The sequence below is a fragment of the Megascapheus bottae genome, chromosome 31 (assembly GCF_031878675.1).
Source record: "Megascapheus bottae isolate mThoBot1 chromosome 31, mThoBot2.hap1, whole genome shotgun sequence".
Classification (NCBI taxonomy): domain Eukaryota; kingdom Metazoa; phylum Chordata; class Mammalia; order Rodentia; family Geomyidae; genus Megascapheus; species Megascapheus bottae.
The window spans coordinates 6,002,705-6,026,386 of record NC_143539.1 but is presented as its reverse complement, the minus strand read 5'-3'; the positions used below and the strand labels follow the sequence as shown (position 1 = coordinate 6,026,386).

Here is a 23,682-nt window from a genome sequence, read left to right as displayed (position 1 = left end):
AGCCAGAAATGGTGCTGTGGCTTGAGTGGTAGAGCTCTAGCCTTGAGAAAGCCCAAGGACAATGCTCAGGCCCTGAGTTCAAGCCCCAGGACTGGCAAAAAGAAAAAAGTTGGGGGAGGAAATACGGTTTAGTGGTAGAACACTTGCCTAGCATTTTTGAAGCTCTGGGTTCAATTTCTCAGAACCACATAAGCAGAAAAGGCCAGAAGTAGCACTGTGGCTCAAGTTGCAGAGTTCTAGCCTTGAGCAGGGACAGTGCCCAGGCCCTGAGTTCAAGCCCCAGTACCAGCGCATAGGCAGAAAGAGAAGCAGCTTCTGACAATGAAAGAGAGGAGGAAGAGGGAGGAAAGTGACAGTGGAAGTTGGGAGACCCCAGAAAGGAACCGGTAGAGTGGTGCCCAGATGGCACCAGGAAGTCATAGTCAGCCAGACAGACAGATGACAGGCAGAGGTGCAAAGAGGAAAGAGAGAGATGGCACTGGGCACAGAGAGGCAGGGCGGTGGCCCCTACAGGGCATAGGGGGCGGGGTCAGGTGTTGGCCTGAGAACACTGGCAGGCTGGACCCAGGCCCAGACATCAGTCTGGCCTCCTGCCCACAGTGTAGGTCCCCCAGGGCCATCCCACATCACCAGGAGTGCGTGTCTGTCCTGTCCCCTGCATGTGAGGACCTACTTTTCCAGCAGCCGGGTCACAGCCTCCTGGGCCTGCTCCCCATAGACGTTGCCTTGCCGCAGCAAGCCCTCGGCAGCCTGCACTGCCACCTGCATCTTTTGCTGGTTCAGCTCCATGGTGGTGAGAAAATCCCTGTGTCTTTTGATGGCCTCTTCCACAGACTCCACTGTACCCGGGAGCTCTGTGCTGGACAGCGCCACCTCCTGGGAAAGAGAGGGAGCACAGGTCAGCTTCCTGTTCCAGCTGTTACTGCCACTGTCCACCCCATGAGTTCAAATGGACTGTGCCAGGCCTGGCTCCACCTACGAGCTTTGCTTATGCTGTATGTTCTACCTGACAGCCGGACCTCTAGATTCCACCATGGCTGTCTCCTCTTGTTCAAGCCTCTGAAATGCTCAAACCATTAACTATATTCTTCAACCTCACTTGGTACCTATAGCTTATCCCTGGCATCAGGGTTTGGTTTTGATTTGGATTTTAGCTTTTTGTGTTGAGTATGCTAGTACGAGGGGCTTGAACTCAGGGCCTCATGCTCTGCTTGGTCTTTTCTGCTCAAAGCTGGTGCTCTACCATTTGAGTCACAGCTACACTTGTGGCTTTTTCTTTTTTACTTTTTGGAGATTCATTGGAGATAAGAGTCTCAAGAACTCTCCTGTCTGGGCTAGCTTTGAACTGGTGCTTTTCAGATCTCAACCTCCTGAGCAGCTAGGATTACAGGAGAGAGCCAACTGGCACCTGGCTAAACTGAGGGTTTCCTTCCTCCCCCCCTCACATTCCCAGCCCCTAAACTGATGGTTTCTATCCACTAATCTTTTTTTGCTAGTCCTGGAGCATCCCTGGACACTTTGTTCAAGGCTAAGCTCTCTGCCACTTGAGCCACAGCGCTACTCCCAGCTTTTTCTGTGTATGTGGTACCAAAGAATCCAACCCAGGGTTTCATGTATGCTAGGCAAGGACTCTACCACTAGGCTATACTCCCAGCCCCTACTGAATTTGTGTGCTAGTGGAGGGGGTCATGAGGCTTGAACTCTGGGCCTGGGTGCTGTCCCTGAGCTCTTCAGCAAAAGGCTACGGCCCTACCCCTGAGCTACAGTCCCATTTCCCATTTTCTAGTGATTAACTGGAGATAAGAGTCTCACATTCGGGGCCGGGAGTTTGGCCTAGTGGTTAAAGTGCTTGCCTAGCATGCATGAAGACCCAGGTTCGATTCCTCGGTACCACATACATAGAAAAAAGCCGGAAGTGGTGCTGAGGCTCAAGTGGTAGAGCTCTAGCCTTGAGAAAGTTCAAGGACAGTGCTCAGGCCCTGAGCTCAAGCCCAGGACTGGCAAAAAAAAAAAAAAAAAAAAGAGTCTCACATTCTTTAGTGCCCAGGCTGGCTTTGAACCGAGGTCCTCAGACCTCAGCCTCCTGAGTAGCAGCTAGGATTACAGAGGTGAGCCACCTCGCCTGGCTCCCCTATTGTATTTTTACATTTGGTTCTCCTCCCAGAATGATCTGGAAACTAGACCATGCACTTAAAGCATTTCCCGCCCTCCCCACATGTGGCCCAGGACCCCCCCCCCAGCCCAGCCCCATGCCCCCCACCCCCCCACCCCCGCCTGCTGGCACCTGATTGCGCAGCACGGCCAGAGCTTGGCACAGGTCTCGCAGGAAGAGCTGGTAGACGTGGGCCTGAACCAGCGCCTCTCGGCGCGCCTCCCACAAACCCAACAGTTTGTGCCAGCCAACTTCCAGGTGTGGCAGCCACTCATCAAGGGCCAGGCCCGGGCCCAGCTCGGCGCCATCGGCTGCCAGCAGCGCCTCGCTGGCCGCCACGATGCGTGTGTAATCCTCCTCGCGCTGACCCACTTCTTCCTTGAGCGCGGCGTGGCGCGCCAGCAGCGCGTCGGCCTCTTCCAGGCTGCTGGGCAGGGGCCCCTCGCCGCCCCCTGCCGCCTCCTGGGCACGCACCAGCCAGTCCAGGAACGCATCCAGATCGTGCAGGAAACGCTGCAAGCGCCCAGCCGCCGCCACCGCCTCGCCGCAGGCTTGTGCCGAGCTGGCCAAGGCGCCCCACTCGGTACCCAGCTCCTGGGCTCCCTGGTGCAGCCGCGCCGCCTGCGCTGGGAAGCGCTCCGCCAGCAGGGACGCCTCTTCCAGGAGGGCCGCCTGGCGGGGCTCGAGCGCTTGCAAAGCGGCCTCTAGACCACTAAGGCGCCACTGCAAGGCGCCGCCAGCCCGGGGTGCGCTCTCCACGGCCCGCCGCTTCTCCCGCACCTGGGCACGCACCTCGGCCACCTCCAGCACGTGGTTCTCCACCAACAGCACCGCGCTCACCTCCTCTTTGCGCTGCTCCACCAGCTCCACAATGCGGTTCCACCTGCGCAGGGGAAAATCGCGAGCCTGGAGGGCAGGGACTCCGCCTCCGCTTCGAGGAACCCTCCCCGGCCCCACCCCTCCACCCACGCCCCGTGATCAAGTGGGCTCTGCCTGTTAAGATGGAACCCGGAACCCCAGCTTTGAGCAACAGGTTCACTGGAACTTAGAGCAAACCAGGCGCTGGGCAAGCTGGCCTGGAATCCTAGGTATTTGGAAGGCAGAGATCTGAGGATGGCAGTTTGAAGCCAACCCAGGGCAGAAAAGTCCATGAGGTATTTATCTCCAGCTAACCAGCAAAAAGCCAGAAGTGGAGCTGTGGTTCAAGTGGTAGAGATCCAGCCTTGAGTGAAAAAGCCCAGGGACACCACCCAGGCCCTGAGTTCAAACCACAAACACACACACACACACACACACTCACTCACTCACTCACATACACCTATGCGCACTACAGTGAACGAATGTTCAGGAAGTGTTTTAAGAAGAAAGAGATTAGTTGGGTGCTGGTAAGTCACGCCAGTAATCTAACTGCTCAGGAAGCTGAGATCTGAGGATCCAAGTTCAAAGTCAGCTCAGGCAGAAAAGTCCCCCTGAGACTCTGATCTCCAATTAACCACTCAAAAGCCAGAAGTGGCATTGTGGCTAAAGTGGTAGAGCACTAGGCTTGAACACAAAGAGTCTCAAAGACAGTACCCCGGCTCTGAGTTCAAACCACAAACACACACACACACACACACACACACACACACACACACCTACAATGAACATTCAGCAAGTGTTTTAAGACGAAAGATGGGTGCTCAGGAGGCTGAGTTGTGAGGATTATAGTTCAAAACCAGCCCAGTCTGTGAGAATCTTATCTCCAAATAACCACCAGAAAATCAGAAGTGGTTCTGTGACTCAAAGCTGAAGAGCTCAGGAACAGTACCCAAGCCCTGAGTTCAAGCCCCACAGCCAACAAAAAAAGGAGGAAAAGGAGGAGGAGGAGGAGGAAGAAGAGGAGACCAGTTTGATACATTTGGTTTGGTTATCATGGTGGATTGAATGTGAGGAGAAAGATAGGAAAAACCAATGTAAGGGGCCAGGAATGTGGCCTAGTGATAAAGTGCTTGCTTAGCATGCACCAACATCTGGGTTCCATTCCTCCACATACCACATACATAGTAAAAACCGGAAATGGTCCTGTGACTCAAATGGTGGAGCGCCAGCCTTGAAGAAAAAGCCCAAGGACAGTGCTCAGGCCCTGAGTTCAAGCCCCAGGACTGGTGGTAATAATAATAATAACAACAACAATGTGAGATCCCAGGAAGAACTTCTGAGCCCAGGCCCCGTTTACCTGCTGTTGAGGTGGTCTTGGCAAGAGCGCACCTCATCCGAACTGGGGTGACCTCCTTCCACCAGCTCCTGGACTGTGTGGTTCACATCCAGGACACGGCTCATGAAACCATTCATCTCCTGGTCCAGGCTCTCAAATCTGCAAAGGGAGGGTGGAAGTGCTCAGGGGTCAGGCCCCTGGGACCTGCCCCCCAGTCTTGACTTTCATGTTCCCTTTCCTGGCTCTGGTCCTGCCTTTCCAGCTCGTGTCCCAGAATCCTTTGCCAGTTCCTCCTCTTCTATTGGCAGCGGACATGCTTGGTTGCTAAGCACCCCATCCTGTCCATCACACCCATCGCCACATCTTCAGACCTCACACCTCGAACCCCTGAGCAGCCAGCCACAATCCAGTTGCAAGCCTAAACTCTTTTCCAACTTACCTCTAACCTTAAAGCTTGCTGTACTACTTCTCCGCAGGGCTTTCACGGCCATCTTGACTCTACTTTGTCCTCTGGACTCCCCAGCCCAGCGACACTCCCCATCATCACCCCAAGACAGATGACCCCTGGGTCTAGCTTAACACCCTGCTCCCAGTCCACTAACACCACGCCATGGCCACTTTACTTGAACTTTTTTGTGTGTGGGGGGATCATGGGCCTTGAACTCGGGGCCTGGGCGCTGTCCCTGGGCAATTCAGCTCAAGGCTACCACCCTGCCCCTGGACCTGGACATTGTCCTCAAGCTCTTCAGCTCAAAGCTACCGCCCTACCCCTTGGGTCGCAACACTACTTCCCATTTTCTAGTGGTTAACTCAGGACCTGGGCTGGCTTTGAACCTGGATCCTCAGATCTCCATCTCCTGAGTAGCTAGGATTACAGGTGTGAGCCACCGCGCCTGGCACTTGGACTCTTAACTACAGCTCAGGCCTGTCCCCTTCCCAACCCAGCTGCTTCTCTAAATTTCCAGCCACCCCTGTTTCTTGCCCCAACTTGAACATGGTCTTCTCTTGTAAAAAGCATTGTATAAAACAACTGGATATTGGTGGTCAGTTATTCAAGTCCAGCTCTGGAACTGGAACTCAGGAAATCCCTGTGCAAGGATAGATGGCTGGCTGGATGGAAGGACAAGAGGCTGGGGTAGGGGAAGCAGAGGACAGACATTATCCATCCACTCGTTTAACACTCAGGGCTGTCAGGTGAGACAACTGGGGGCATGACACATGGAGCTGGAGGGTGAGAGATAAAGAAATGTGAAGAAGGCGAGGGGAATGGAAGGGATAGGGTTGGAGACGACATTAACTGTAGGGCTGGGGAGTTGTAGTGGCAGGCTGGGCTGGGGTATCTGTGAATCATTTTGGCCAGGATGGAGACAAATTCATGGGTACCCCAGGGGCTTGCTAAGTGCCTCAAATTTACTCATTTCCTTCCTTCCTTCCTGTCTGCCTGCTTTCTTTCCTCACCAAACCACCCCTGGTTTTGTTTTGTTTTTTTTTTTTGTGCCTGTCCTAGGCCTGAAACTCAGGGCCTCACACCTTCCCTTGGCTTTTATCCTTAAGCCTGGTGCTCTACCACTAGAGCCATGCCTCCACTTCTGGCTTTTTGCTGGTTAATTGGAGATTAAAGTCTCAAGGACTTTTCTGTCCAGGGCAGGGTTTGAACCATGACCATCAGATTTTGACCTCCTGGATAGCTGGGATTACAGGCCGGTTCTGTTCCTACTAGCCCCACAGTCCCATTTACCCTTCCCTTTTTATGAGTTGTGGGGCTTGAACCCCGGGCCTGGGTGCTGTCCCTGAGCTTTTTTGCTCAAACCTTGTGCTCTACCCCTTTGAGCCATAGCTCCACTTCTGGTTTTCCAGTAGTTCACTGGAGATAAGAGTCTGTCGGGGCTGGGAGTTTGGCATCGTTGTAGAGTGCTTGCCTAGCATGCACGAAGACCCGGGTTCCATTCCTTGGTACCACATACATAGAAAAAGCCAGAAGTGGCGCTGTGCTGTGGCTCAAGTGGTCGAGCTCTAACCTTGAGAAAAATCCAAGGACAGTGCTCAGGCCCTGAGTTCAAGATCCAGGACTGGTTTTCTGTCTTGGCTGGCTTTGAGCCCTGATCCTCAGATCTCAGCCTCCTGAGTAGCTAGAATGGCAGGGGTGAGCCACCAGCGTCTGGCTTCCTGCCCGATTTCACAGATGGGCAAACTGCGAGGTTCAGAGGGTTTGGGCAAACTCCAGATTGTCACAAGGCCCGTTAAGGAGGAGCCTGGCGGGCGGGGGGGGGGGGTGAGCAAGGGATCCGGAGGCTGGGGGACCCCCCTCCCATACCCACCCCACCCCGGAGCACGCGCTCACCGGTGCTGCACCACCTCGACGTCGTCCAGGGAGTCGGGCACGCGCATGGCGAGCAGCCACTGCTCCTTCTCGCCGATCCACAGCTCGCACGCGTGCACCTCGCCGAACATGCGGTAGACGGCGAGCGCGTCCCGCAGCCACTGGCGCCGCAGCGCCGCCACCTCGGCCACCTCGTTGAACAGCTGCTCGGCCTCCACCACGCGTACCTGCAGCGCCACCACCAGCGGCCCCGCGCCGCTCGCGCCCCCTAGGGTCGCCAGCTGGCGTCGCAGGCTCCCCACGGGCCCGCGGTGCGCCTCCACCTCCCCGGTGAGCGCGCGGTGCTGGCGCGCCAGGCGCCGGCTGGACGCTTCGTCGTGGCCGAAATCCCCAGCGGCTGCCAGGCGGTAAGCGTCGCGGAGCCAGTCCAGGAGCCCGTCCAGGTCGGCCCCGAACTGATGCAGGGCCCGCGCCTCCTGCAGCCGCCGCTCCCGCCGCGCCGCCGCCTCTTCCAGGCGTTGCCAACGGCGCCGGGCGCTCGCCGCGCGCTCCGCCAGACCCGCCAGCTGCACCGGGTCGGCGCCGGGGCCCAGATCCCGGCCGCCGCCAGCCGCCGCCAGCTCCTCGCCCCGCCGCAGAGCTTGCTGCAGCAGCGCCCGCCGGCCGCCCAGCTCGCCCTGCAGGATCTTGTGCTGGGCCAGCAGGCGCGCGGTGCTGGACAGGTCGTGCGCGCCCCCCGCCGCCGGCCCCGCCGCGCCCCCCGCCGCCGGCCCCGCCGACGCCCCCGACGCCGCCTCCAGCAGCCGCTCCTTGTCCCGGGCCCAGCTCTCCGCCTCCTCCAGCTCCTGCAGCAGCGCCCACAGGCTCCGCGACGCCTCCAGCTCCCCGCGCCGTTGGGCCGCCTGCGCCTGCAGCTCCGCCAGGCAGCCGTGCACGTGGTTCACGCGGTTGCAGATGACCTGAGGGTCGCAAGGCTGGTAGCCTGGGCCAGGAGAAGGAGAGGATCGAGTTGGATGTGGGCCTCAGGTTACTCACCTTGTCCTCCTTTTCATCCCTTCTCCAAGGCCCACGAGGTAAGAGGAAGAAGGAGATATTTAGAAAACCTTGGTGGGATTCCCCACAAGCCTGTAATCCCAGGAGGCTGAGATCTGAGGTTCGCAGATCAAGGACAAGCGTAGGCACTAAAGTCTATGAGACTTTTATCTCCGATCAACCAGTAAAGAGACAGAAATGGAGGGGTGTGTGTGTGTGTGTGTGTGCGCGTGGCTAAGATGGTAGAGCTCCCGCCTTGAGCAAAAAAAAGCTAAGGGACAGCTTCCAGGCCCTAAGTTCAAGCCCAGGACCAACACATACACACAAAGGCAATGATTACAGACAGCCAGGTGCCAGTGGGCTCAAGCCTGTACTCCTAGCTACTCAGGAGGTTGAGACCTGGAGATTGGAGATCATAGCCAGCCCAGGCAGACAGATTTATGAGACTCTTTATTTCCAATTAGCCAGCCAAGAGCCAGAACTGGAGGTGCATATGGCTCAAATGGTAAAGCACCACCCTTGAGCAGACAAGGCTAAGGGACAGTGCTCCAGCCCTAAATTCAAGCTCAGTGTCAGCACATACACACAAAACAAGTGATTACAATGGGATGTTCAGTCGTACAATTTTTCCCCAGATCCTTATGGCATGCTATTCAAAACACCCCCTGCACTGACATATCTCCTGTCACTTAAGCCAGCACTAACTCCTACCAATAAGTCCTTTGGTAAGTATATATAATATTAATTAATGTATTAATTTGTCTATCTGCATTCATGTTCTCCTTTCAGGAAGAGTGGCCCCATCTTCCAGATTTTCTCTGTCATGTCTTTGAAGGGGACTGACACTCTTCCTGGCCCTGGAGTGGGCAAGCATATCACAGATATGGGCCAATGAGAGCTGTCCATGTCCTGATGCCACATGATTGGCTGAGCAATGAAGATGGAAACCACAGTGAGCCAATGAAATCTTTCCTTGGACCTTGAGTCAACTTCTTGAGAGAAGGGAAATTGTCTACTTTTGGGGACTGTTTAATGGCTCAGGTGTTGTGAATAAAAGGCTGAATCATCCCAGATTTTTCACCACAAGGGAGCAGCCAGCCTGACAATGATACTAACCCAGACATTTGAAACATGGAGAGACAAGAGTCTGGAAAGCATCAAGGAGCCCCTCTGGATCCAGCTATACCTGAAGTCACAACATGTCCTCTTTAGACATTTTGGTTACATAAGCCTATCTATTTTTCTTGACTCCTTCAAACAGGTGAATTAAGTTTCTCTCAGTTACTTTCTGAATAGGTCTTGACTATATATTATCTTATACTAGTGTTGCAGGGGAGGGTAGTTTTTTCCTTGTTTGTTTTTGGTTCTGGGGATTTAGTCTAGACCCCTAAATATTTGCAACAGGCACTCTACCACGCTGAACAACATTTCTAGTCCCTTACACAGTTTAGTTTGGGAGAGGGTTTGTTTGTGTGGGCTTTTTTTTTTTTTTCTAGTTATGAGGCTTGAACTCTGGGCCTGGGCATTGTCCCTGAGCTATTTTACTCAAAACTAGCACTTAACCACTTTAACCACAGCTCCACATCTGATCTTCTGGTGTTTAATTGGAGATTGTGGAGTTTCCTGCCTGGATTGGCTTTAAGCTGTGATGCTTAGATCTCAGCTTCCTGAGTAGCTCGGATGACAAATGTGAGCTACCAGCACACAGGTTGTTTTTATGGTTTTATTGATGTTCACTGAGATTGAAATGGGAAGGGCCGAGCACCTAAACGCTCAATGAATATGTGCAGTTTACTGTAGAATCTAAGTAGGAAGGGGTCAAGAGGGCCATCCTCCCTCAAGATTTCCTAATGAGCCATGAGGTCCTGGTCTCAGGGTTGGAGGCCTGAGTTGGTAGAGCTCCAGCCAATGAGCGAAAGCATCATTGGGGCCTGAATTCAAGTTCCCGCCTCAGACAGAAAAAAAAAGGGGGAAAGGAAAGAGATCTAAGTCTCTGCTTACATGTCTCCAAGGACAGGGAGTTTTCTCCATCTCTCAGGAGTCCTCACCTCTGGCGGTGCCAATCCTCAGACACCCCAACCCACCCCCACTCCCTAACTTACCCTGCAGCTGGGAGAACCGCAGCGCTGTGGCGTTGAGAGCCTCTATCCGCTCGCTCTGGGCCGCAATGTCCCCCTCCAACAGCCCGTGCTTCTGCAGCAGGTCCTCTGCCTCCACCAGATGCTGTCCACACTCCCGGGACAGCAGCTGAGCCTGCAGAGCGGGAAGCACGAAGCAAGGGTCTGGCATTGCCATGGGGATGGGGGGAGGAGAGGGAGAGAAGGGGAAGGGAGGACAGGAGGGAGGGCACCGGTCCCTCCCCTCCCCCACGCCAGCCCTCTGCTACAAGATTCCACGGTTGGAGCTCTGATGGCTGCCTCAGTGGACTTGGTCTCAGGCTGTCTCTGGGTGTGTTCCTCTCTCACCTGTGTTTCTGGTTCTCTTACTCCCTCACCTTTACTCCTGCTTTTTTTTTGTCATCCTCTCCCCCCTCTCCTTCCATCCCTTCTGCACCCATCTCCATCTGTCATGCGCGTGCGAGTCTGTGCATGCTAGTTCTTAGTTCTGAGGCTTGAACTTAGAGCCTTGAGATTTTTTTTGCTCAAGGCTAGCACTCTGCCACTTGAGCCACAGCTCCACTTCTGGTTTTTTGGTGGTTCATTGGATAGAAGAGGGTCAAGGACTTTCCTGCCAGGCTGGCTTTGAGCCTTGGTCCTCAGATCTCAGCCTCCTGTGTAGCTTGGACGACAGGCCTGAAACACATGCAGCCTAGCTAATGGGTTTTCTTTCCCAATTGACTTTAGCAGTATGTCATTTTCTGTAGATCTAAAGAGATGAAATTGAGACTTCATGCTTGTACTCTAGTTCTCTCTGTGGTGTGTATTGGGGGGGGAGGGGGACTGGTTCTGGGGGACTTGAACTCAGGTCCTGGGCACTTTCCTTTAACTTTTTTGCTCAAGGCTGGCACTTTGACCAATAACTCTACTTCTAGAGTTTGTTTGTTTGTTTGTGGTTAATTGAAGATAAGAGTCTCAGGAATTTTTCTGTCCAGGCTGGCTTTGAACCTCAACCCTCAGGCCTCAGCCTCCTGAGTAGCTGCAATTATACTGCCCTCTGTCTCTCTCTTTTTTTTTTTGCCAGTCCTGGGCTTGAGCTCAGGGCTTGAGCACTGTCCTTGGACTTTCTCAAGGCTAAAGCTCTACCACTTGAGCCTCAGCACCGCTTCTGGCTTTTTGCTATGTATGTGGGGTACTGAGGAATCGAACCTGGGTCTTTGTGCATGCTAGGCAAGCATTCTACCACTAGGCCAAACTCCCAGCCCCTGCCCTCTGTCTCTTTATGTCTGTCCTTCACCTCCCTCTCCATCTCTACCTCTTTGCCCCACTCTTCCAGGCACCCCGCCGTCCTCCCCACGCACCACAGCCTCCAGCCCCTCCTCTGGTCCCCACCTGCATCTCCTCCATCCAGTCCACCATGTAGACCATCTCTTGAAACACCTTCTGCAGAGCCAGGTTCTGCTCCAGGCGGGTCCGCCGGGCACCCACCAGCCCGGTCAGCAGAGCCCACTGGCGCAAGACACTGTCTCGCTGAGCTGCCACGCGCCGGGCGTCGTAATAGCCTTCGGTGGCCAGTGCCTGAGCCAGTTCGGCCACGCCCTGCACCCGCTCCTCATAGGCTGCGATGTCTGCCTCGATTGCCTCGTGCTTCTTCATGGCAGCTTCCACAGCCGGCAGCTCGTACCCAAAGTTGTCCTAAGCAGTGCAAGCCAGATGTTTACCATGGTGCCTCAGCAGTCCAGCTGTTATCTTGGACCCTGAATACTCCCCCAAATACCCTGGATACCAGGTACTCCTCAGTTACCCTGGAAACCAGCCCTGTCAGTTCCTACTCACCCTACCCACCAGTACCACCATCCCCTGTTGCTCCGGAGACCAGCCCCATCCTTCCCAGTAACCATGGAAACCAGCCCCACCAGCCTCAGCTCCTCTGGAAGTCAGCCTTACCTTCCCCCTGTTACCTTGGCAACCAGCCCCACCTTCCAATTACCTGGGAAATCAGTCCTAGCTTCCTGTTACCTTGGAGACGAGCCCCACCCTGCCCACCTACTGTGGATGTGAGCCCTAGCCTCCTCCATGATGCTGGAGATGAATCTCCTCTCTCTTCTGCTGCCTCTCTAACCCCTTGTCACCCAGGAAACAGACCCCATCTTTCCATTGCCCTAGAGTCTGGTTTACTCTTCTGTTATTTAGGAGCCCAATTCTACCCTCCTGAGTCCCCACACTAGTTCAACTTCCTTTAACCTTTACCCTGATGAACCGTCATTTCTGAAGAAATGAATTCTTTGCTCTTTAGTTTCCCCGAGGACCATGCTTTCCCTTCTGTTCACCTGGAGTTCGGCTCCACTTTCCTCATTTCTTTGGGGGGGTGGTTTTCTCATCCTAGGGTTTGAACTCAGGGCCTGGGCACTGTCCCTTGACTTTTGCACTCACAGCCAGTGCTCTACCACTTGAGCCACAGCTCCATGTCTGGCTTTTTTGGTGGTACACTGGAGATAAGAGTCTCATGGGCTTTTCTGCCCTGGCTGGCTTTGATCTAAGATCCTTCAATCTTAGCCTCCTGAGTAGCTAGGATATTAGGCATGAGCCACTGGCACTTTGCTACCTGTCATCTCTTAAGACTCCTGTCTTGCTGTCATTTGATGAATTCAACCCTTTCTCATTGCTAAGGAGATCAAGGCTCCATTCTGAGTCTCAAAGCCATTTACCCTGTGTGCCTTCCCTTCCATGGAACCCAGCCTTCCTCTTTGTACCTGGGAGACCAAGCGCTGGTTCTCATTCAGCCAGCTCTCTCTCATGGCCACCTTGTGGTCAAACCTCTGGGCCAGGAGTTCTAGCTTCTCCTGCCGAATCAGCTCAGCCCGTAAAGCTGCCTCCCGTTCATGCTCCGCCTTCTCCAGCTGGCCCCATGCCTAAGGAAGACAGGACACAGTCAACAGCCTTGCCCACTGTCTTCTGTGCCAGTCCTGGGGCCTGAACTCAACTCAGGGCCTGGGTACTGTCTTTTAGCCTTTCCTACTCAAGGCTGGTGCTCAACTACCTGAGCCACAGCTCCAATTCCAGTTTGGGTGTGGTTCATTGGACAAAAGGGTCTCTGAGATTTTTCTTTCCCCAAGCTGGCTTCAAACCACAATCCTTAGATCTGAGCCTCCTGGGTAGGTGGGATGACAGGTAAGAATCATCTGCCACCCAGCTTATCTCCCATTTTCATGACCCTGTTCTATCATACATAGAACTTTATGCAAGTTAGAAAGAGTGTAAGTATCGGTGTCTCATCTCTGTAACTACCTACTCAAGAGGCTGTAGTCTGAAGATCACAGATGGAAGACAGGCTGGGTAGGAAAGTCCATGAGACTCATTATCAATGAACCAGGAAAAAAAAAAGCCAGAAGTGACCGGGTACTGGTTGCTCAGATCTGTAATCCTAGCTACTCATGAGGCTGAGCTCTGAGGATCATGGTTTGAAGCCAGCCCAGGCAGAAAAGCCCAAGAAACTCTTATCTCCAATGAACCATCAGAAAATTGGAAGTGGCGTAGTGACTCAAAGTCACTGCTAGTCTTGAGCACAAAACCTCCGAGATCAAGCCCCATTACTGATGACAAAAAAAAAGCGAAAAAAAATGTTTACTTATAACTCCCAAGAAAGTGTTCAATAAACATCCAACTCGCAAGTCTACAATGCATTCTCTTGAGCAGTGCACAGCCTATAAAACTTTCCCATCAAGCAACTTCGTTTTTCCTTTACACCCACAGCCTTACCTTGTCAACATCCCAGATGCCACAGCCCTCCCGAGGCACAAAGAGGCGACGGTTGCAAGCTCGCAATTTACTCTGGATGCTGAAGAGAAGCACCTCCAAATTCCCCTTCTCCTGAAACCTGGAAGGGGCACGAACTCAGGGGGTCTTGTTCCCCCGCCCCTCCATCTCCAACCCCCTCGGCACTTCCTCCAGGGCGGGGGTCTCACTTGACAGGCTTTTCCAGCGTGCAGTAGGCCGTGAAGGCCTGAAGCTGCTGCTGCACCCCGCTTAGAGAGTTGGCGAACTTCTGGTTGCTGATAAGACCCACAGTGCGGTGAATCCAGGCCAGCAATTCAGCCGCCAGGTCCTCATAGCGCTCTATGATCTTTCCCACCTCCAGCACCTGATCCAGGACCTGAGCCAGCAAAGGAAGGTGGGCTGAGTGTCAGTGGCTCCCAGCCACTTCCCAGGCCACTCCCCTGCTCCTCCTAACCTTTCCAATCCGCTTGCCCTCCACTGCCAGGGCCTTCATCTTGGAGAAGTAGTGGTAGTAAGACACCACATATGTGATGATTGACTTCTCATCTGGAGCTTCCATGTTCACGTCTGAGGAGAGGGGGAAGGGAAGGCAGGATGGGCAGGGGAGGGAAGAGGAGGCACAAGATGGAGACTTCAGGAGCTGTGTGACTTGGAGTGACACAGCCTGTTCCTGGGTTTTTTGCATCCGTCCCTTGTGGAAATCCATCCTTAGTGCCTGATACATAGAAATCATGATGAGAGCCAGGCATGGTGGTTGACGCCTATAATCCTAGCTACTCAGGAGGCTGGGATCTGAGGATTGTAGTTCAGCGCAGGAAAATCTAGGAAACACTTATTTGTTTATTTATGGATTTATTGAAGGCGTGTGTATGTGTGTGTGTGGAGAGAGAGAGAGAGAGAGAGAGAGAGAGAGAGAGAGAGAGAGAGAGAGGGAGAGAGAGAGCGCACATGCCAGTCCTGGGGCTTAAACTCATAGCCTGGACACTACTTAAGCCACAGCTCTACTTCTAGCTTTTTTGGAAGTGCATTCAGAGATAAGAGTCTCACAAACTTTCCTGCCTAGGCTGGCTTTGAACTGCAATCGTCAGATCTCAGTCCCCCACTTAGGATTACAGGCATGTGCCACTGGCATCCAGCCTAGGATACTCTTGTCTCTAATGAACCAGCAAAAGCCATAAGTGAAGCTATGGCTCAAGTGGTAGAGTGATATGGGACAGTACCTACTGACACACACACACACACACACACACACACACACACACACACCCCAGGGATTGGATGGTGCTGAGAATGAGGCAGGAGGACTGATGGGGAGATGGGGGCTGGGGATGGGAAATGAGGAGGTGGAGGGGCTGGGGATAAAGGTGGAATTTTGAACTGAGTTTGGGATGTGGCAGTGCTGGAAGAAATGGAATCTTGAGAAGGAACTAACTGATCTTGGGTATCTCCCTCCCCCCAAGGAGAAAAGTAGGGCTGGGGGGTCACCCTCGGCTGACCTTCAGGATCCAGCAAACGTGCCAGCCCCAAATGCTGCTCAGCTGTGCAGAAGGCTCTCTGCAGGTTGTAGTTGGCATTGGACTTGATGAGTTTGCCAAAATCCACAAGATCGGGCCTGGGTAGAGAGCATAGAGGAGGCAGGCCGCAGTCAGGCCCAAGCCAGGTGGTAAAAAGATAGTCTTGTCTGAACTCCTTACCAGCCCCCCCCATCAAGTGAGGGGCCCTACCCAGCCAAGGGGACACTGAGTGTGCTGGCATGGGGCTGAGCTGCAAGTGTGTGTGGTGTGAGCTGCCTTGGGACTGCACATGTTCTGTGCGTTTGTCCTGGGTACCTGTACATCAATCTACATGGCAATGTGTGAGCTCACCAATCTGTGGAAGAAATGCTTGTGCGAGTCTTTGTGGGATGATCCAACACCATGAGTGTATCCATCCCAGGCAGCTTGTGCCTATAATCCCAGCTCCTCAGGAGGCTGAGATGTGAAGATCATCGTTTGAAGTCAGCTTGCATAGGAAAGTCTATAAGATGCTTGAACTTTGGAGTCAGGAGTTTGGCCTAGTGGTAGAGTGCTTGCCTAGCATGCATGAAGACCTGGGTTCGATTCCTCGGTACCACATATATAAAAAAGCCGGGAGTGGTGCTGAGGCTCAAGTGGTAGAGCTCTAGCCTTGAGAAAAATCCAAGGACAGTGCTCAGGCCCTGAGCTCAAGCCCAGGACTGGAAAAAAAAAAAAAGATGCTTGAACTCTGGGCCGGGACACTGTCCTGAGCTCTTCAGTTCAAGGCTACTACCCTACCCCTTGAGCTACAGCCTCACTTCTCGTTTTCTAGTGGTTAATTGGAGATAAGAGTCTCAGGTCTTTAGTGCCCGGGCTGGCTTTGAACTGAAATCCTCAGATCTTATGCCTCCTGAATAGCTAGGATTGCTAGTGTGAGCCATGGTGCCCAGCTTTGTAAGATTCTTATCTCCAATGAATCACTAAAAAACTGAAAGTAGAGTTGTGGCCTGGAAGCATGTGGCCCAAGTGGTATAGCTCTTGCCTAGCAAGTGTTGAGTTCAAGCCCAGTACTACCAACTCCCTCCCCTGCCAAAAAAAAAAAAAAATCTATGTGGCTGTACCTGCCTGCTCATATGAGGAGCAGATGTAGAAAGTGAAACAAATGTGTATGTATGTGTTGGAGCAAAGGAATGGGATCTTTTATGTCTACACACACAGCTATGTAACTGCAGGGACATGGGGCATGGGGTAGGAGGTGGATGGGTCAGGGCTGGATGCCCCCCAAGCAGGTGGTACCTGTGCCGATGAATGAGGGCGTTGAAGGCCAGGCCATCCCGCCAGCTGGTGGTGAAATTCTGTATGTTCACCTCTGGGTAACTGGCAGTAGAGAGGGAGAGGCAGAGGCAGAGGTAGGCAGAGTCAGGATGGAATACAGGGAAGAAGGACATAAAAGATGGAAGTCCAGTGGGTACGAGAAATGGATGGGTGGATAGACAGACAGATGGATAGAGATAGATAGGCAGATAGATGATAGGTAGATGAACAGATAAAAGGTAGATAGATTGGTAGAGATAGATGATAGATAGATAGATAGATAGACCAAATGAGTCAGGGAGATGAAGAAAGACAGGAGAAGAAAAGGAAAGAAGCAAAGTAAAGAAAGGAGAGAAGAAAGAGGGGAGAGACAGAGAGAAGAAAGTAAGTAAAAGAGACAGAAAGACAGAGGGACAGGAAGGCAGAGAGAAAGCAGGGCAGGTGTGATGTAAGTCCAAAGACCAGCAGATATAGAGATAAAGACACACATGGAGTCACAGACTGCACTGCAGGGCAAATACACAGGCCCAGAATAGCAAGTCACCGAAAGCCCACCTTTCTGCCATCTGTCCCTTCTACTTCCCTGGGGGGGGGGGGGGGAGTGGTTCTGGAGTTCTAGGCCATGCTCTCTTCACAAGGCAGAGAGCTGGGGCTCCAACATAACACACCCACTAGAGCCCATGTCTGCCTTTATCATCTCAACCACACAGAAGGTGCCAGGACCCTGGATTACATTCCCTGGATTGCTACACACCAGGCCAGTACCCTCCTAAAGAGAGGAGTGGCTGGCTGCCAAAAGACACAGTGAGCAGAGTCAGGACGTGGGCTGGGCTGGGGTCTTCCGATGTCCAGGTTGGGAAGGGGAAGGAGGCAGAGGGACAGCCACCATTTTCCAAGCACTGCTCTGGAAGGAGTCTGAAACCCTCCCCCCTCACACACCACATTTGAACTTGGCCTTCAAGTGGCTATGTTTTATTTACCAATTTGTTAGCTCCGGCTGTAAATTTCGACTCAGGACACCGGCTCTTCCTTAAGCTCTTGTCCCAGTAGGAACCCCAAAGGTTAGGGGCCCACCTGTCTGTGAGGAGGGGGCGCTCACCCAGCTGTTTTCATCTGGCACCATAGGAGCAGCGCATCCTTGGCTGAGCGCGTCTCTCTGTTGTCCTCCGTCTCAATTTTGATGACTTGAATCTGGGAGGATGCAAAGAAAGGTTTGAGTGGCAGGCACTGGTGGCTCGGGCCTTTAATCCTAACTAGTCAGGAGGCTGAGATCTGGGGATCAGGGTTTGTAGTACAAACCCAACAAACCAAATCCGTGAGATTCCTATCTCTAATTACCCAGCACCCCTGGGTGAAGAGCTGTAACTCCGAGTCCTTGAGTGAAAGCTAAAGGACAGCCTCTAGGGCCTTGAGTTCAAGCCCTAGTACTGGTGTGTACACACACACACACACACACACACACACACACACACACACACAGAAAATGCCTCAAGGGCCAGGCGGTTGGCCTAGTGGTAGAGTGCTTGCCTAGCATGCACAAAGACCTGGGTTCGATTTCTCAGTACCACATACCTAGAAAAAAGCCAGAAATGGTGCTGAGGCTCAAGTGGTAGAGCTCTAGCCTTGAGAAAAATCCAAAGACAGTGCTCAGGCCCTGAGTCCTTGCCCAGGACTGGCAAGAAGAATAAGAAGGAGGAGGAGGAGGAGGAGGAGGAGGAGGAGGAGGAGGAGGAGGAGGAGGAGGAAAAAAAAGAAAGAAAATGCCCCAAACAGAAAGAACAAGATAGAAATGACACAATAACGTGCAATTATTTCCCTTCCTACCACCTAGGGAATGGATGGTGAGGACCCAAGGGGGAGGGCAGGGGCGGGTCGGGGGTCTCTTGGGGGTCACCTGGAAGCGCAGGATGATGGTCCAGACCAACCCCAGCGTCAGCCGGTGGTTCCCGTCCACGATGTCGTGCGAGCCCACGTTTTCCAGGTGCACGCGCTGCTCCTTGAGGAACTGCAGGGCCTTGTCCACGTTCTCCAGTGAGTGGATCCGCATGCGGCCCCGCGTGGGCCTCGGCTAGGGGCAGTGGGCAAGATGCGCTCGGCCCCACTTCCACGACCAGACCCTCCAGTGCTGTGGACGACTCCAAACCCACCCAGTCCTTTTACCCTCACACTTCTTCCCGCGCTTCTCACCGATGATCCACCTGCAGCCTGAAAGCCCCGCCCGTGCCATTGGGTCTGCCCCTTGTCACTCACCACTGAGCCCCGCCCCTTCCAGTGGGTCCTGCCACGCCCCTCCACACAAAGCCCCGCCCCTTCCATGAGGTCTTTGCTCTTACCACAATACCCGCCCCTTTCCTTCAATCTCAGATCCCATCCTAGAGCCCCACGGACGCCCGGCAACAGAATTCTTTCTGGCTTTTTACAGCCAGGCCACTTTTCTAGCTCATAACCTGGCTGGCTCTTTCTAATAAAGCGCCACCCTTTCCCTGTGGCCACGCCCCCTCCCGCGGAGCCACGCCCCTCCCGCGGAGCCACGCCCCCTCCAACACAGCTCCCGGGCAATCCACATACCCCAGCTCTTCCCCACCAAGCTTCGCCCCTAGGCCAGGGCCCCACCCATTCAAACCAAGGGGCTTTGTACTCACAGGGCTCTTGTAGGGTGCCCTGCCAGTCCTTCAGCTAAGCCCCAAATCCAGCCTTCCAGCGATGCCCAACCCCTAGGGTCACCCCCTTTCTCCTGCCCATCTGGCCCCCTTACCAGCGGCTCCCCAGACAGCACTTCCAGGAGCCTCGTGAGCACGAAGCCATCCCGGAGGTCGGTATAGAGGTCCCCGATGTGGCAGCCCACGCGGGCCAGGTGCGAGTTCACCCACTTGGTGAAGGTTTTCTTCTGCACGGCCTCTCGCTCATCTGGGGAAGGGGCCTCATGATTCTTACCTCCCCTGAAGCCTTTGTGCCCTTTTCCAGCTTCTCTCCAGGCCTCCACCACCCAGCCCAAGCCTGCTCAGGCCTAGGTCTTGGAAGCTTCCCCTGCCAGGGATGCTATCTGTGCCTGGTAAACAGGTTGCTTTCTTTTATGAAGTTGCCCTGAAGAGTGTGTGTGTGTGTGTGTGTGTGTGTGTGTGTGTGTGTGTGTGTGTGTGTGTGTGTAGGTCCTGGGGCTTAAACTCAAAGCCTGGCTGCTGTTGTGAGCTTTCCTTTTCTCAAAGCTAACTCTACTATTCGATCCACAGCTCCACTTTAGGCTTCTTGGTGGTTCATTGGAGACTTTCCCTGCCTGGGCTGACTTTGAACCAGGATCCTCAGATTTCAACCTCCTGAGTAGCTAGCATTACTGGCACGAGCCACCTGTGCAGGCGTTCCTGAAATACCATTTCCTGTCTGCTAGCCTATGGAACTGTTCGCGCATCTGTTCATTCGTTTATGCAACAGGTGCCACCCACTCCATTCTTGGAACTGTACTTACAGAACATGGGTTTGCTGGGACACAGGCAATGGGTGAGGGGACACTTAAGGAAGAAAGTGTCAGGATGAAAGGTGCGGTTCAGGAAGTCCTCTGGTTGCTGAGTGGAAAACAGACAGGAAACCCTTCCCTGTCTAGAGCAATGGGGTAGGACAAGCTGACTCTACATTTCCTGCCTCCCAAGGGTACCAGAAGACACATGACTGGCTTCTCACCAATGAGAGGGCAGCAGAAGAAAGCAGAAAATCTGCTTCACTTGGCTAGAGAAATTGATCAGGAGCCTTCTTCCTAGCTGTTGTTATTATATATGTAGTATAAGGTATAAATTACACAGTATCAGATTTATTCCTTCCTACCTTTCCTTTCCTTTGTGCTAGTCCTGGGATTTGAACTCTGGATCTGGGTGCTGTCCCCAAGTTTCTTTTCCTAGGCTAGTTTGCTCTACCATTTAAACCACAACTCCACTTCTGGCTTTTTGGTAGTTTACTGGAGATAAGAGTTTCACCAGTGGGATTGGGAGTTTGGCCTAGTGGTAGAGTGCTTGCCTAGTATTCACGAAGACCCGGGTTCAATTCCTAGGTACCACATACATAGAAAAAAAAGCTGGAAGTGGTGCTGAGGCTCAAGTGGTAGAGCTCTAGCCTTGAGAAAAGTCTAAGGACAGTGCTCAGGCCCAGAGTTCAAGCCCCACAACTGGCCAAAAAAAAAAAAAAAGTTTTACCAACTTTCTTGACCTGGATGGCTCTAAACCTTGACTCTCAAATCCCAGCCTCCTGAAGTAGCTAGAATTATAGGCATGAGCCACCAGTGCATGGTATTATTATTATTACTACCACTGCTACTATTTTTTTGCCAGTCCTGGGGCTTGAACCCAGAGCCTAAGCATTGTCCTTAGGCTTTCGCTCAAGGCTAGAGCTCTACCACTTGAGCCACAGCACCACTTCCAGCTTTTTCTATGAATGTGGTTCTGAGGAATCAAACCCAGGCATTCATCCATGCTAGACAAGTACTCTATCACAGGCCAAACTCTCAGTCTTACTACTACTACTACTATTATTTGTCAGTCATAGGGCTTGAACTCTGGGACTGGGTGCTGTCTCTGAGCTCTTCAGCTCAAGGATGGTAAGCACTCTACCACTCTGATCCACAGTACCACTTCCAGGTCTTTTTTTCTTTTGCCAGTCCTGGAGCTTGAACTCAGGACCTGAGCACTGTCCTTGGACTTTCTCAAGGCTAGAGCTCTACCACTTGAGCCCCAGCACCACTTCCAGCTTTTTTCTATGTATGTGGTGCCAACGAATCGAACCCGGGTCTTTGTCCACGCAAAGCAAGCACTCTACCACTAGGTCAGACTTCCAGCCCCCACTTCCAGTTTTCTGGTGGTTCATTGGAGATAAGAGGCTCCTGGACTTTCCTGCCCGGTCTGGCTTTGAACATTGATCTTCAGATCTCAGCTCCTGAGTAGCTAGACGGGCATGAGCCACTGGTGCCCGGATTTTTTTTTGTGGGTCATGGTGCTTGAACTCTGACCCTGAGCTCTTTAGCTCAAGGCTATCGCCCTACCCCTAGAGCCACAGCCCCATTAATTGGAGATGAGTCTCTTGGTCTTCTATGCCCAGGCTGGCTTGGAACCATGATCCTCAGATCTCAGCTTACTGAGTGTCTAGGATTACAGGCATGAGACACCACAGCCAGCTCCAGCTTTTTCTGTGTATGTGGTACTGAGGAATCGAGCCCTGGTCTTCCTGTATGCTAGACAAACACTCTACCCCTAGCCAAACTCCCAGTCCTTTTTTTTTTTTAATGCTGGTACTATGATTTGAATACATCAGGGCCTCATGTTCTCAGATCAAGGCTGGTACTCTATCACTTGAACCACACCTCCACTTCTGACTTTGGTGGTTAACTAGAGATAAAAGTCTCACAGATTTGGTCCAGTTTGGCCTAGAGTGCTTGCCTAGCATGCACGAAGACCTGGGTTCGATTCCTTGGTATCACATACATAGAAAAAAACTTGAAGTGGTGCTATGGCTCAAATGGTAGAGCTCTAGCCTTGAGAAAAGTCCAAGGGCAGTGCTCAGGCCATGAGTTCAAGCTCTGAGACTGGAAAAAAAAAAGAAAGAAAGAAAAGTCTCACAGGCTTAAGCCGGGCACATGGCTCACCCCTGTAACCCTAACTACTCAGGAGGCTGAGATCTGAGGATCACGATTCAAAACCAGCCCAGGCACTAAAGCACGTGAGACTCTTATCTCCAATTAACCCCTAGAAAATGGGAAGTAGGGCTGTGGCTGGAGGGTAGGGTGGTAGCCTTGAACTGAAGAGCTCAGGGAGAGCATCCAGGCCCAGAGTTCAAGACCCACAACCCACAAAAAAAAAAAAAAAGAGTCAAATAGTCTCAGGGGCTTTTGTGCCCAGAATGACTTTCAACCGCCATCCTCAGATCTCAGCCTCCTGAGTAGCTAGGATTACAGGCGAGAGCCACTAACACCTTGTTTCTTTGACCATTTTAAATTTGGCTTCTTGGTCTTTTAAACATCTGTATTATCATTATAACTTGTATAACTTCTGATGAATCTGTTTTATAATAAAAGATAAGGCTGAAAACATGGCCCAGCCCAGCACAGTATCTCCTTAGGAAACATGAGACCCTGAGTTCAAACCTTAATACAAATAATAAAATAAATAAAATGTACAGGAGGATATGTGTAGGTAATATGCAAATCGTATGCTATTTTATATAAGGCACTTGAACATTCTCAGATTTTGGTAACTTAAGGTCCTGGATCCATTCCACTCAACACCAGTGCAGATTACAGGAATACCCCCAGTTGTAAGATGACAGCACAGTTCCTAGATTCTGAGGGAGCTAATTGAGACTTCAGACTTTGGAGATTTCCTCACTTCTTTACCTGCAACTCTAACAGTTTAGAATGATGTCTTACGTGTCTATGTGTATTCATTAGAGTTTAGTTTTTCACAGCTTGCAGCCAAGGACCAAAGTTTCTAAGACGTGTGCTACACCTGGGTAGCTCATGCCTGAAATCCTAACAACTTAGGAGGCTGAAATCTGAGGGTCTTGATATGAAGGCAGCCTAGACAGGGAAGTTCATGAGCCTCTTGTCTTTCTTTTTCTTTTTGTCAGTCATAGAGCTTAAACACAAGACATGGGCGCTGCCTCTGAGCTCTTTTGCTCAAGGCTAGCACTGTACCATTTTGAACCATAGCTCCACTTGCAGCTTTTTGGTGATTAATAGGAGGTAAGAGTCTCACAGACTTTCTTGCCTAGGCTGGCTTTGAACCAAGATCCTCAGATCATCTGATATGAGATCCTCCTGAGTAGCTAGCAGGAAAGAACCACTGGTGCCCTTTAAATTCTGTGACTCAAGTGGCAGGGGTGCAAGCCTTGTCTAAGAAAGCTAAGGGAGTGCAAGAGATCCTGAGTTCAAGATCGAGTCAGCACACACACACATGTCTAAGGCTTGGGACATACAGTTATATATTTGCATTCTTTTCATTTCTACAGGTTTCAGTTTCCAGCCAGGCATAGTGGTTTACACCTGTAAACAGCAGGCGTGCAGGGAGCTAAGGCGGGAGGATTGTCAGTTTGAGGCCAGGCTGGGCTACACAGGAGTTGAAATATAAGCACTTGCTTCTAAGGCGGGGCTAACCCATACTCGACTGTGCGCTGAGCTCCACGTGGTTATAGAAGTTAAAACTAATTAAAACAAAAAGGTTTAAAGTGGTCCCTCAAGTGTGGCACGCGCCACAATTCAAGGGCTCCAGAGCCATATAAACTAATGGTCATGGTTTCAACCACCATGGATGCAGACTTCCTGCAGA

At 52.4% G+C, this 23,682-nt stretch overlaps 1 protein-coding gene across 1 annotated transcript in view; it reads right to left on the bottom strand.

Moving 5' to 3' along the window:
• The window catches only part of Sptbn4 (spectrin beta, non-erythrocytic 4), a 57,697-nt gene that overhangs the window by 31,990 nt on the left and 2,025 nt on the right, over positions 1–23,682 (bottom strand). The window contains exons 3-17 of the mRNA XM_090322316.1: positions 19,137–19,288; positions 18,276–18,449; positions 17,481–17,572; positions 16,364–16,444; positions 15,068–15,183; positions 14,026–14,138; positions 13,760–13,947; positions 13,554–13,671; positions 12,548–12,706; positions 11,187–11,489; positions 9,801–9,951; positions 6,688–7,648; positions 4,368–4,505; positions 2,285–3,035; positions 674–876 (exon numbers count right to left, since the gene is read on the bottom strand). Coding sequence (XP_090178442.1) covers positions 674–876; positions 2,285–3,035; positions 4,368–4,505; positions 6,688–7,648; positions 9,801–9,951; positions 11,187–11,489; positions 12,548–12,706; positions 13,554–13,671; positions 13,760–13,947; positions 14,026–14,138; positions 15,068–15,183; positions 16,364–16,444; positions 17,481–17,572; positions 18,276–18,449; positions 19,137–19,288 — 3,700 coding nt within the window. The remainder of the gene's footprint in view (positions 1–673; positions 877–2,284; positions 3,036–4,367; positions 4,506–6,687; positions 7,649–9,800; positions 9,952–11,186; positions 11,490–12,547; positions 12,707–13,553; positions 13,672–13,759; positions 13,948–14,025; positions 14,139–15,067; positions 15,184–16,363; positions 16,445–17,480; positions 17,573–18,275; positions 18,450–19,136; positions 19,289–23,682) is intronic.